The following is a 13,344-nucleotide window of genomic DNA, read 5'->3' on the forward strand; positions in this document are numbered from 1 at the left end:
CTCATCTAATTCTCTGTCTCATCATCGCGCCCGTCAACCGCCATCATGTCCCGCCATCACCCGTAAGTCTCCATCCCCGTCTTCAGCTTGACACAAATTCTCCCAGCACCAAGCTAACAATCACCCCCCCAGCGATCTCGTCATGTGCCGCAAACAATCAGGCATCGCCATCGGCCGCCTCTGCGATAAATGCGACGGAAAGTGCCCCGTCTGCGACTCCTACGTGCGCCCTACCACTCTCGTGCGCATCTGCGACGAATGCAGCTTCGGCAACTACCAGAACAAATGCGTCGTGTGCGGCGGGGAGGGCATCTCGGATGCGTTTTACTGCTTCGAGTGCACGCGGCTGGAGAAGGACCGTGACGGCTGTCCGAAGATTATAAACCTAGGTAGTTCGAGGACAGATGTAAGTTTTTTTCCCCCTTCCCTTTCGCGCGGGTTAATAGTTGGACGAGTTCAATGCTAATATGTGCATGTACAGCTCTTCTATCAAAAGAAAACGAATCGGTCGGCGAATTACTAGCCTTGAAGTGGCCCGGGTTTGGGCAGCAGGGTTTTACATGTCTGGGAATTATGCTGGAATATACTAAGTAGTGTTGGATGTGTTAGATTTTCCGGCGTTTTGGAGTATAGAGGCGTGAATGCAAGAGTTCTGCCAAATTTGTACTTGTTTAGGGCCAAAAGGAATTGCAATATTCCCCATTTTGAGTGACAACGGTTACCAATTTCAAGGCTGTTCACATACGAGTAAAAGGAGACATATTCATGGGCCACCATAATGTATAGTATTTGAAAATGTATATTCAAGTGAGATGCAGAATACCTGGAACATGCCGAAGCTATAATATATAGAACAACTTGCCTTGTTGTTTCAGTATCAGCCTAGTCAACTTATACCCCAACGTTAATATGCCTACGTAGTTGATACAAAAGAAAGTCCCGTTCCGTTCATAACTCCTCATGATGCGATAGTTCATATAATACAAGAGTCGGTCTAAATATAGCTGACCTTGGTGCCCATGCCGGCCGTGGCCATGACTTTGTTCCACGAAGCGCCCAAAACTCTCTGGATTCGTTGTCTGATACCCTTGTGCCCAAGCATGATCAGGAATCCAACAACAAAGGCTAAAAATCTCATCAGTAAGGCCGGGTTGCTATTCAAAGACCTTGCCAGTTCATCAACCACGGATCGTAACCTGGTAACGACCATGGTGGCTCGCGCAGTAAATGTCGGCGGTGCAACAGCCTTGCCATTTTGTCTTGATGAGACAGAAGGCTTGTTCGGCCGGTGTTGTGGTCTACTTGCGCGAGATTGGCGAGACTTGTTGCCGCTTGTTGACGAACTAGGCGATTGTTCAACGCCATAATCAACTTCACTGGCTTCTCGTCTTGCTCGCTCCTCCTCAAGTCTCTTTCGTTCCCTGGCTTCATTTTCTGCGCGTTGTCGCTTGGTATCCTCGATTTCTCGGCGAAGCTCCTCCTCTTGCCTTCGGCGCTCTTCTCGTTCCAAGCGCTCTTGCTCTTGCTGCTCTTCTTGCAAACTCTGAAGCGCCTGGACGAATGCCTCCCTTCGCTCATCATCCAAGACGGGGCTCACACTGATAAACTCACGCGCATAGTCCCATTCATTATTCCGCGGCAAGACGTGTAGAGTGTACAGCTCAAGAATTTTGACTCGAGCATTGAGATCACGTGGGGTGTTCGCACCACTAGTGCCTGGAGCTGGTGACCGGTATCGCGAGCCCATACGCGAGCCCGGGGCAGGCGAGCCGTTCAACTTGCTCGCCAAATCAAGGTTCGGCGTGGTTGTAGTGGCCAGATAGGTCTCCAGCCGACGCTGGTTCAATATCTGATCGCGAGCATGCGCGAGTAGAATAGTTGCTCTTTATGGATACTGGTTAGCCGTGAACTCTAGCCAAGCTTGAGTGAGAAGGGGGCGCAAAGGGGGACAGGAATTCCCTACAGGTTGATGACAACGTCTGAATCAACATCACCCTCAACACCATGGTAGCCGTTTTGAACAACCTCCTCCCAAACTTGTCCGTCACGGACCTTTGAGCACAGTGCCCTCCATTCCTGGTTACCAAAAGCATCCTTTCCCTCCTCGGGGTCCATTTCCAAAATGGCATTGAGAATAGTCAAATACAAGCTCCACACCTTGATCCTCGTGGTCCGCGAAGCCCCAGCGACAGGCGCAGGCTCGCCATCGTCAGCTGAACCAGGCGGCGCGATGAGCGGTGTTAGAGTGGTGAGGGCCTCGGGCAGACGACGCGTCAGGAACAAGGTTGAGGCTTGGCGATATGTCTTGGAAATCTGAGATGTATGCCTCGACGCGATAGTGGAGGTCTGTAGCGAGGAAATTGACGACGAAAGAAGGTTGCGGCCAAATGCATCCGGAGCAGAGGCAGTCATGGCGGGACTTCCGGCAGCGAAGGAGGATCCATTCATTGACGACATGGCGGGCAACCAAGGATTTGGGCGAGCGGGTTACCAATTCGGCATGGACGGCGGATAGGGCTCGGAGGTCTACCGTTGTGCTTTGTGCTTTCCTTGAAACCAAGACTATCGATGGATTGAAGATGGAAGAAAGGAGGGGATGCGACGCCTAGAGTCTCGTGTTCGCAAAATCCGTGCAAGTCCAATGGAGAAGGTGGGAAGCCGACGGCGAGGCTGACCAAGTCAAGGCGCAGATATTAATGATGATGATGCAATGTCGTGCAGCACCACCACAAGCGACGCACACGTAGGAGAAGAGTAGAGTTAGAAACGGCGTGCCAGGGCCAAAGGCATAGAGGAGGGCGATCAAATGGCGGACCACGACATGACATGTGGTCCGGCGCTGTCGTCGAACATGCCAGTCGGACAGTCGGGGAGGCGGTCGAAAACAGTCCAAAGGTGGGTTTTCCGGTCGGCGTCGTGGAGTGGAATGTGGATGGCGGCGTTGAGCCGAGGCTTTTGTGGACAAAAACAGTGTGATCGTTCTTTGGGCCAACTGCAGGACGTCTCCAGAGCGACTCTTGGGCTGCCAGCCAATCACGGCTCGCCGCTGGTGCCGAACTGCAGGGGCGATCCGTTCGTCTTGTTGACCTCGGCGACTGGTGCCCCATGGTGTTTATTTAGGCACGTTAGTGGGATACCTCGCTTGATATGTTGCGCCTCATCCATTGCAACGTATCTACGCACCCTCCGCTATCCATCACGAGCTCCTCCGTACCTGATCAGATGCCACCTTCCAGGGGCTCCGCCCTGAAGATGGCCAATGGGCCCGGAAATCGGAGATGACGAACCTTTTCAGTGTCGTGGTGCGCATCCTCCTCAACTCTGTGCCTGCCTTCATCGCCACGTTGCAGTAGTAGTGCGAACAATGCCAATATTTACAGTGGTATCCAAACTATACATCTATACAAGATAACCCAACTATAAACACTCCATCCCAAGTCCCAACCCGCTGAATGGTATCTATAATTCCAAACGCCACCTCCCCAAATATAAACACCAGAAGTAGACATCCTTGCAGCAGGCAACGACGTCCTGTACGATACAGAAAAGGATATTAAAATCAGTCCAGCGTCTCAGCGTCTCAGCAGCTCATAACCTCTTCGACAACCGCCTCGACAACACGTCTACGTCCCCATCTTCTTTCGATACAATGATGCTATCCTCTCTCTCAATCATGGACGCCTCTGACCCGATGAGCTGTTCTTCCCGGATCCAGCCCGATTCGACGGCAAAGCACACAATGTCGCCTGCGGCGCCGAAGCAGGGCACACTGTCGTCGGCATCGGGGTTCAAGTACGCCCACATATCGGCCGTCTGTTCCTCAAAATGCGCCAGCTCCTTCGCGTCCCCTCGAAAGTTATCAAGCAGATATTCGTAAAGATAAGCCAACCACAGCACATTAGTGTATGGCACGTATGCCTCCCAGCAAAGTGGCCCGTCGACTCCCTTGGCATAGGGGGTCTTGTGTGCCTCGGGGGGAAGACACTTGCGGTCCGCTCGAAGCAGGAAAGACCGCATCTGACGGTATACTCTGCATTGCGCAGCATGGGTGCTCGTGAATAAACCAAGATCCCGCTCCAGGTCGTAGGCAATCGGTTTTGCAAGGTCGATGGACAGATCCTCCGCTCGTGACAGTCCGTAGTCCAGGATGGTGATGTCGACACCTGAATAGCCAAAGTATCCCTGCGATCCAGGTTTCCTTTGCGTCCGGGGCCGTGCTTGTCTGATACACAAGTTGCCCTCATGAAGATCTCGATGCTGAAAACTCTACGTCAGACCCAATCACCCTCACCGACTCCTCTATAGAAGACGCAAGGCCTCTTACCTCAAACATGGCGAGCTCCTCCGCCCTGGCCAAAGCAATGGCCTCGAGGAAGAAAATATCCCATAGCTCACTCTCGTTTCTCAACTCCCAATCCTCCAACGCAGTGCCAGCATCCCCCAACTCGACAACCAAAAATTTGGTATCGTCCAGATACCGACTTGGTGATGGATAGAACTGTGCTCGTCCAGGGTCCTTTCTCTTCATCCGCCTCTGGAACACTTGGTGCGTCTCGAGTAACGCTCTCGACGTCTTTCCTTGGACGATATATCTCTCCTTGTATACCACAAACCCAGGGATGTCGGCCAACCACTCGGATATCTGCAACTCGCCGTTGACATCCTCCTCGGAATGAGGCTCTTCGTCGACAAGCTTGGATCGCACCTGGGCTTTGGTCTGGGGTTTGATCGGCGAGGTTAAACGGATAACCTTAATCACACTGGTTCCTCGCTCATTTGTGACGCGGTATACCTCTGCGTAGGAGGCCTCTGCGATCTTCTCTATGCGGTCTCCTGGGGGGCAGACCTCGTCCCAGGTCAAAATCCGCAGTGATATGTCGCCAGCTATTTCGTCCAGTAAATTCTCTTTCCCGTCTTCCTCGCTGGTGTCATTGCTTCGAGAGGCGGCGTCTTGAGAATCGCCCTTGGAGTTTCTATAGTCCGAGTCGCCTAGGTCTTCTGGGGTGTCTGAGGAGTCGGTCGCATCATCTATGATTTCTATTCGCTTGACGCTTTTCCGAGGTGATCTTCGTGGCTGCTTTGGTGCGCCTTCTATTTGCACTGTCGACAGCTTTTCTGTCACTGAAGCTATAGTTTCGTCGATGTCCACAACTACTGGTTTTCGCACTGGACTCTGGGGCAGCTCGGCGAATAGACGTTCGGCCTTGGTCCGCGTCGACCGTTTGCCATATTTTACTGTGACTTTTGTTCGAGGCATTTTGGAATTGGCTTCAAAGATGTCATGATTGCTGTATGAAAGCGTAGGTCCAAGATGCGTCAGGGCCGAGGCGGATGTTCTTCAAGTTGTGGTTGGCGGGGCAACGGGTTCCCAACAACTGGGAGCTGCCTGGAGACGAGCCTGCTATGACGTGGAAGCTGGCATCGGTAATGCAACATTGAAAAATTGCAAGAGTATAACTTGTATATATCCTCCCGTTGCGAACCAACCGGTCCCCTCGTGGATGAAAACGATATTGACATTTTGCCTTTTGTCTCCATGTCTTGGGCTGTATGGACGCACAGTGGGCTGGTTGGCTGTGTCAAGGCGTGCCGGACATTAAAAGCTCCAAGCACACCAACCAACTAGCTGTGACCATCTCGCAACAGGACATATGGATCTGGATAATTTTTTCGGTCTGCTTCGGTCGCGGTATTGATAGTAGAAGTAGCTTCAGGATGCATTGGCATCCGTTTCTTAAAACTCACAAGGAGAGCTGCAGACGCTCCAACGCTAACGATGCAGACTTGATGGACCCACCAGCTGCGTCTGTACTCCGTACCCCGTACTCAGTACTCCGTACGTCTCCCAAATTTCCCACGTTGGCTGACAAGCTCAGAGCTCCTCCCTCTCCGCTTCCCTCAACCTTCGCCTCCATCGTCCGCCTTGACCACAAGCAGTCATGGCTGATTTCTTGAAAAACGTCTTTGGCGGCGGCAAGGCCAATGAGCCTGCTGTCAAGCCCAAGGCTGATCCGGGTATGTTTCGTGTTTCGCATTCAATTTTGCCTCGCAAAAAATGAGATGCGACTTGATGCGACTTTGGCCCTGGACTTTCTGCGAGAATTGCATCACCATCCAATGCTAACCATGTCAATCGCCAGACTTTGCCGAATTTGCAGGGGCTCCTGATCCTGTTGCCGAGCCTGTCCCTGCCGCGACGATAGGAGGCCCTGGTGCCGCGGCCACGTCGAGGCCGTACACGAAGTGGTACAATGTCCATGAGCGCCACTCACTGTCCGAGTTCAAGGCGGAGGGCGTCATCCTCGCCATCTCGGCCTTGATCTTCCTCTTTCATATGATCGGTGCGCGAGCCAACCGCTCCAAGGCCAGGTCTTGGATCAGAGCCAATGCCTCCATTCTGAGGAAGGAGTTCGCCCTCGTCGGCTTCGGCGCCGTGCCCACCATGGATAATGAGCATATCAAGCCCGATTCCCTCCTCAAGGAGAAGTCACTCTTCGAGTTCGCCACGTACGCTTCGGGACGACAGAACACGGCCTTTGTTGACGTCAAGCTCACTCTGACCAAAAAGTTCAACCCCATCATGAACCTCGCCGAGACGGCCGCCTCCTTCTTCAGCGACGTCTTCACCGCGCCCGGCGATGTCATGGAAGCGTTCCTTTACCCCTTTGACGGCAAGGAGAGCTTGACTATCCCCTCTCTTCCTGGTTCTGAGGAAGCTCGTGCCAAGGACGCCAAGAGCAATTATGATGGATTCGTCTGGGCCCTGGTCAATAAGGAGAGCATGAAGCGTCTCCGCGAGGACCGATACGATGTCACTCTCACTGCCACCAAGGAGAGCCCCAAGCTGCCCAACTGGCTGACGATCATGAGCGAGAGCGCCGAAGTCACCGACACCTTGCTTACCCAGGACCTCATTGACGCCGTCGTGGCCGCTGGTGACAAGTTCGAGTACCTCATTGTATCTGACCAGCCTGTCGACAAACCCGTCAAGCTGGATGACGCTGCCCCTCGCAAGCGCATCTTCCTCAAGTATCGCCTCCCCTCCGACAACAAATACGACAACCTGCTGCCCATCTTTTCGCACTTTCTCCGCCTGCCCGACTTTCTTGTCCAGAATGGCCGTTTCCGCCCCGAGGTACTGAAGAAGGTCCGTGCTACTCGCGAAGCCATGATCTCCCATATCAAGAAGGCTGCCGAGGAGGAGAAGAGCGAGGAGCGTCAGTTCGAGAAGGAAAAGGCCAAGAAGGCCAAGCGTGACGCCGAACTGAAGGGTCTAGACGCCAAAGCTCAGAAGAAGTATCTTGAAAAGGAGAAGGAAAAGGAGCTTCGAAGAAGCCAGAAGAAAATGACCATGCGGGGATAAGTCGTTTTTGGAGTTTGGCTGCTTGGGGCTCGATGACGGGGAATCGCGAGGCTACAGTGTTTGGCAGGGTATGGACTGGGTGTAATGTGAAAACGGTGCTTTGTATGAGTAGTGCTTGGTACAATCTAAAGCCCAAATTGACTGCATGAAGAACAAAAAAAAGAAAGGTACGCTGGTTCTACATCTGGACGCAATAGCCATTCCACTCTCCCAACGCGTCCTGTTATCAAACGCCACTGCTGGTGCACTCTTCAACTCTTGTTTCCCAACAAGTCCTCCACCCTCTTGACCTTGTCCTCGGCCGTCTGCTTCTTGTCCGTCCTGCTCCAAGTCAGCACCACGGCGGCACATGGTGTCGCAAACCGCACACGTACCTACTGCCCACGCGCATGCTCGACTGCACCCTCACCACGCCCCTCTGATGCACAACCGCATGCGCCTTGCCAATAGCCGCCATGACGTCGTCCCAGCTGCCCTCTACGCTGCGTCAGCCGCAAAGAAGAAGAAAAGACACTCTCGTGCCAGACGTACCGACGGTCGTGCCCGCCGAGTGAAGAGTGTACTTCAACCCGCTGGCTTCCAGGACGCGCTGGACCTGCGCGACCTCCTCCGCCACCGAGACATTGCCCGTGCCGACCTGCAGCGGCTGTCAGCCATGTATGCACCCCGGGAAACGCTCCATGCGGGCGCCGCATACCGGGATGAGACAAAAGTCGGCGTAGCACGCCTCGGGGGTGGGAACGGCGTTGTAGTCCATCCCTGTGGGAGAATACCGTGCGATCGCCGGGATACGGGGCTGCTTGAACTCGACAGGACGGGTCCGTCGTCGTCGTTCTAGCTTTGGTGTAATGTCGAGCGGCAGCAGGTCTGGTGGCCAAAGGTCTGAAGTTGGTGTCCATCCCATCGCCAGCCGACGCCGCTGCTCCACCAGGCCGGACGTATGTATGTATGTACATACAACTTGCAGCTTCATGCACGTGGAAAAGGCAAAACTGTACTCGCCATGGGAAATATTTTCCGTAAAATGAGCCGGCTCTCGATAAAGATACGGATGCAACCATTATATAACAATTTGGAAGTTGTCCTTTTTTACTATTCTGATAACTGCAGATGTGTAGTCAAGTCCTGTTTCTGTCCGACGTCCACCCCACTCCCCTCCCCTTCTTATTCCCGAAAACTGCCCATTCAATGTCTCGGGAGAATGCGTACCAGTCCTCACTGTTTTTAGACAGTTTTAGATTGCATGTGGCAGTTGAACGGCAGTCATCCCTATATACTTTAAGGAACCTTACCAGGGCAATGTCGGCGTGGAGCAATGAAATGATGGCGGGCATTGGTGTCTTGACCGCCATCCTTTACATGTTTCATGTCGGATATGGAAATGCGTACTTCGCCTTGCAGAATAACCATCCATAAGCCAAACTTGACAAGCTCGTATATTGTACAACGACATCAGCCTTCCGTTGACCAATGCGTTGTACACCTATCTAGTCCAATCTAATGCTATTTGATTCCTGTATTCCCCTAGGCTAAAAAAAAGGGCCATTCCAAAAACGCCTCGCTAGATAAAATCAAATACCTTCGGGGTACTTTCGGGGTTCCCAATTCGATTACACCAACAATAATGCGGCCGAAACAAAGGCCACCAAAGCCCCGATGCCAAACTTCCTGTCCTTGGCAAAGTTGCTCCCGGCCGACTGACCACTCGACTGGCTCGTAGATCTCCCCGTAGCATCAGTCACGCCATTCATGCTGTCAAGTGCAGCGATGGGGTCCCCCTTGTCCCAGAAATCGACAAGCACAAAGTTGGGAGCCTTGTTCCACTCCGTCTTGCACTGTTGCAGATGCTTGCCCAGGTTGCCCGTCTCAGACGTACCGGCACTATTGACCGTGCTGATGGCGTCCACGTCGGGTACCTGGATGCTGCCTATGAGGCTCTGGTACTTGAAGTGGTTGACAAGGCTCATGAAGCCGCTGGACAGGGAGCTGGATGCCGGGTTGGCCTTTGACGGCCGGTCGACGGTGCAGTTGAAGCCGCCAATGGCTGTGACTTCAAAGGGCGTCTCGAAGACATGGTCGAACTCGGGAAGGAGGTATGGCGTAGAAGCAGAGTAGTCCATGTTTGTGACAAAGGTGACCACCCGGGCATTGGCGGAGATCATGGACTGGAGAGTCGGCCAGGTCGACGTCAAAAGGTTTGACTGCGGCTTGTATCCAACCTTGGCGAGTCCAGAGCTTTCAAAGACGGCGCCGTAGTCGGAGGCAGGGGCATTGTCCGAGTTAACAAGCAACAGGGTTACCACGTCGTTGGGGTTCTTGGTTACCCAAGCGTTGATGTCCTTGAGCCATGATTCGAGGGCCCCCGCGTCTAGCAAGTCACACGAGGTATGACAGAGCTCTAGTGTGGAATTTGGCTTGTGAACCTGTGCTTGAAGGAGCCGAAGACCGGCATTCAGAGCCGCCGTTGCATTCTTGAGTTGATTCCCGGCGAGGGAGTTGCCCGTGCTGCTGTCTCGGAGGAAGGCGCTATTGTGAGCGCCCATGTGTGTGACGGCATTATATTGACGGCCGCAGAGGGTCGGCGAGTTATTGCATGCTTGGCCCGAGGAGGATGTTGACGAAGGTGAAGGGACTGCGGCTGTAGTTGGAGCTGCCTGGGGGATGGCGTGGACGGAGGTAGCGGCCAGCGCTGCGAGGAGGACTTGCCGCAGTGGTGTGAGCATGGCTGTGGTGATGGAGGATCGAAATGGAAAAGTATGGGATAGCTGACGGATCCGAGGTCTTGTTTTTTTGTTTTTGTTTTCTGGAACTTGGGAAATCAACACAAGCGAATCGTACAAGGAAAGCTCGGATGTTACGAAGCCAGCAACGTCATTAGTAGCACTAAGCCAGAAGTTCAAATGCCCAGGCAGAACGAGAAAGGGCCCAAGGAGAAAAAGAAATGGCAAAAAGATAAGAAACAGAGCCCACGTGCGTGGATGTGGTGAGTTAAATAAAAAGTAGTGTAAAGAAGAGAAAATGATCTACTACTCTCCGAACACAAGAAAAGAATCGAGACCCCAAGGTAGAGGTAGAGGGGCAACACGGGGGGGTGACGAAGAGCAGAAAGGTTCAAATGTTCTGTTATTCTAGGTCCAGGTATCTAGGTACCGTGTACTCTGTACTGTCCCAGGAAGCCAAATATTGAAACCCACGCGCCATCAACCACCACGCAACCAAAAGTATATGTACATACTTACAGACCAGCTCGTCTCTGGAGGCGGTGCTGCGCCGCGCGCCGGCCAACGTCAGCAGTGGAGCGGGCCCGTTACAGGCTGTTGCGAGGTGAGACACTGAGGAGCGAGATGAGCCAGTACAAAAGGAGTAGGGAGTACGGAGCAGATACGGGCCATATCGGAGAAATGCTTGTCCTTTATTCCTATCCCGTAAATTGGCATCGCCAAGCGAATCGCCAAGACAAATAACTACTACTCCGTACTAGGATCATCAGTCGTAAACAGACCGCGGGACCCCAGCAGGTGATAAGTGGCTGGTTGTGTGGCTGGAGTGCCGCAGCTATTTTTATCTCGTCGCTCGTGTCCCAACCAACCCATCACGCATCGCCACTCTCACACTTGGCACAATGGCTTTTCACTCTCTCTGTAACACCAATCATCTCCTGCAAGCCTGTCAGCTTGTGGCAGCACAAAGCGAGGCCCGATGCTCCCTACATGTCGTCCACGACCAAGTCTGCGCCGAAAATGATATGACTCCATACGCGTTTATGCATGTATTTACTACTGCCCCCAGGGAGGGGATAGAAGTTTACTACCTAAAGTAGGTAGTAGTAAAGTGCTCAAACCTGAGCAGACTCGACCACCATCGGATAAACATGCCGGAGATATACTTGTCAATACTGTACATCGCGCATCACTACAGCCCCAGGCCCAGCCCGCATCTCATTCAGGATCTCCCACAGGTCCCGCGGCCTCGGCCTCTGCCTCTGCCTCTGCCTTGGCCGCCGCTTCCAGCTCCTTCAACTGTTTTTGGCCTTCCTCTGTCGTAGCATCTATAATCTGTTCCTCAAGACTAAGGATGTTGGCCTATCACCAATGTCAGTTATATCGTCCACCAGAGAAGCGCCTCGCCAACTTACCTCTCCAAACAGCGCAACCAACTCCTCAGCCGCTTCGACCTTCATCTGACCTAGAACCTTGTTCACTTCATCCAGATTCCCCGACTCCAGGGCCTTCTTCATCTCCGGCTTGAATCCGTCAAAGATTTCCCGGGCATGCTGTTCATCAGTGTCCTGGCTCTCGGCTGAAGGCACCTTGATTTGAATAACGGTCCCCGGTTCAACGGCATGCAGCTGAATCTGTTCAACGCCTTCCTCGGGTTCCTCGGCGCGCTGTGCAATAATCTCCTGCGCCCGCTTCTCAATGCGCGTGTAAGTGTCTCGGACATCATCATAAAATACGGTCTGCGCCTGGTGACCCTTGGTTGTGACTCTCTGGAAGAATAGTCTAACCCCGTCTTTGCCGAGCAGCCTGCAGTACTGTAATAATAGAGCCTGGTGGACATATTGACGACAGTAGCCATCCTTCTTTTCCAGTGCTGCGTCAAAGGCCAGCACCAAAAGGCCGTCCGTCTCCTTCTCCGTCAAGATCTGTGGGTTTTGTGAGAGGAACTGCAGACTGGCAGTGTAGTCGTTGGAGTCAATCTGGGCAAACTTCTTAGCAGCAGGAGAAGCCTCGACCTCTGCCTCCTCGTCAATCTTCGCCTTGTCGCTGGGTGACTGCGAGTCTGAAGATAAAGCATTGGGGTTCAAAAGCTCCACCTCTGTGGACGCACCCTTCTTCTCAGACGGCTTTGCTTTCGCAACGTGTGAACTGTCGAATCCAGTGTGAATGTCGGCACTTGTAATTTTCTTTCCCTCCTCTTTAAGAAGCTTCTCGAGTTTCGGCGTAAGCTCCCTTTGCATCTCATTAATCTTGTCCACGTGGCCTTGAAGCTCTGTAATCATTGCCTGATATCGGTCATCGGGCTTCTTCGCGTCAAGCGCCTTGTTCACCTCGTCCAGCAGAGCAGCCATCATCTGTGAATACGTTTTGGGCTCCTTGCCGTCGCTGTGTAGTCCTTCAGGTCGTGGAGGAACCTGGTCGTCCTTGGGGTCACCGGCCGTTTCCATAACAGCCTTGAATGCAATCTCACCAGGGTTTCTGCCCGCAGCCTCCGAAGCGTGTGTCCTCAACGACGACAGCAGGGACGAAATGCGCTTCAGAAGGCCATCGTGGATGAGCCGCTCGTATTTGTACGCTTCGATCTGGAGCTTGCGTTGCTGTCGCTCTTGGTGGATTTGGCTTTGCTTGGCACGGATAAAGGATCGCTTGTCTACATTAGGATGGACTTCGATATCGGAGTCGTCGCTGAGCTCCAGCGCGTCCTGCAAGGCATCTCAGCATCAGTGTGGATGGTAGGACTGTGGCGTCATCATCATCATCAAGGGGAGGGCGGGGGATAAGGGAAACAGTTGAAATTTTGGAGCTTTGCTACTTACCCATTTGCTATAGTCGACAGGCATCCTAGCTACGTGTTCCAGCCGGACGGGTCAGAGTCTCAAATATGCGGCCTAACTGCTAAACACAAGTCATGGGTGTCACTATCGTATTGAACCAAGTCAATGGAACTTGGGAGATGCGGTGCGGGACAACGGGCTCAGGAAGAGTCTGGAGTCTGGACAAGCAGAGCTTGGTGGGGCAACTTGGTATGACAGCACTTGGGAGGACAAGCTATGACATGACATGACATGCCCACCAACCACCCCCACCATTCGTCGCATTATTTACCCAACATGTGAACATTATTGCCTGCACCTTTCCCACGTCATATTCACTTGTCGTGGGCCAATGTGTCATGAAATCAACTGTCCAGTGTCTTCCGTGCCCCTTTGTTTTGGGAATAGTCGTACAAATTGTCCGGCTTAGTATCTATTTACTGTACAA

The 13,344-nt window shown here is 52.9% G+C and overlaps 7 protein-coding genes across 7 annotated transcripts; 2 read left to right on the top strand and 5 right to left on the bottom strand.

Moving 5' to 3' along the window:
- Positions 1–45: 45 nt before the first annotated feature.
- Positions 46–523, top strand: G6M90_00g014250 (uncharacterized protein; the record flags this gene model as incomplete). Its single annotated transcript, XM_014693611.1, has 3 exons — positions 46–62; positions 133–406; positions 482–523. The coding sequence occupies 3 exons, from the start codon at positions 46–48 to the stop codon at positions 521–523; spliced, it is 333 nt and encodes a 110-aa protein (XP_014549097.1).
- Positions 524–994: 471 nt separating this feature from the next.
- Positions 995–2,457, bottom strand: G6M90_00g014260 (uncharacterized protein; the record flags this gene model as incomplete). Its single annotated transcript, XM_014693610.1, has 2 exons — positions 995–1,883; positions 1,964–2,457. The coding sequence occupies 2 exons, from the start codon at positions 2,455–2,457 to the stop codon at positions 995–997; spliced, it is 1,383 nt and encodes a 460-aa protein (XP_014549096.1).
- Positions 2,458–3,588: 1,131 nt separating this feature from the next.
- hrk1 (Serine/threonine-protein kinase haspin) lies at positions 3,589–5,257 on the bottom strand (the record flags this gene model as incomplete). The annotated part of the gene is made up of 2 exons (XM_014693609.1): positions 3,589–4,257; positions 4,325–5,257. 2 exons carry the CDS (start codon positions 5,255–5,257, stop codon positions 3,589–3,591), a joined length of 1,602 nt encoding a protein of 533 aa, XP_014549095.1.
- A 682-nt stretch (positions 5,258–5,939) lies between these two features.
- On the top strand, positions 5,940–7,363 carry G6M90_00g014280 (uncharacterized protein; the record flags this gene model as incomplete). Its single annotated transcript, XM_014693608.1, has 2 exons — positions 5,940–6,015; positions 6,141–7,363. The coding sequence occupies 2 exons, from the start codon at positions 5,940–5,942 to the stop codon at positions 7,361–7,363; spliced, it is 1,299 nt and encodes a 432-aa protein (XP_014549094.1).
- Positions 7,364–7,614: 251 nt separating this feature from the next.
- ECM15_0 (protein ECM15) lies at positions 7,615–8,267 on the bottom strand (the record flags this gene model as incomplete). Its single annotated transcript, XM_014693607.1, has 4 exons — positions 7,615–7,684; positions 7,738–7,840; positions 7,895–8,000; positions 8,061–8,267. The coding sequence occupies 4 exons, from the start codon at positions 8,265–8,267 to the stop codon at positions 7,615–7,617; spliced, it is 486 nt and encodes a 161-aa protein (XP_014549093.1).
- A 706-nt stretch (positions 8,268–8,973) lies between these two features.
- G6M90_00g014300 (uncharacterized protein) lies at positions 8,974–10,086 on the bottom strand (the record flags this gene model as incomplete). The annotated part of the gene is made up of 1 exon (XM_014693606.1): positions 8,974–10,086. The coding sequence occupies one exon, from the start codon at positions 10,084–10,086 to the stop codon at positions 8,974–8,976; it is 1,113 nt and encodes a 370-aa protein (XP_014549092.1).
- Positions 10,087–11,301: 1,215 nt separating this feature from the next.
- cdc37_0 (Hsp90 co-chaperone Cdc37) lies at positions 11,302–12,923 on the bottom strand (the record flags this gene model as incomplete). The annotated part of the gene is made up of 3 exons (XM_014693605.1): positions 11,302–11,445; positions 11,499–12,785; positions 12,900–12,923. 3 exons carry the CDS (start codon positions 12,921–12,923, stop codon positions 11,302–11,304), a joined length of 1,455 nt encoding a protein of 484 aa, XP_014549091.1.
- Positions 12,924–13,344: the final 421 nt, after the last annotated feature.

Source organism: Metarhizium brunneum, chromosome 1 (assembly GCF_013426205.1).
Source record: "Metarhizium brunneum chromosome 1, complete sequence".
NCBI classification, from domain to species: domain Eukaryota; kingdom Fungi; phylum Ascomycota; class Sordariomycetes; order Hypocreales; family Clavicipitaceae; genus Metarhizium; species Metarhizium brunneum.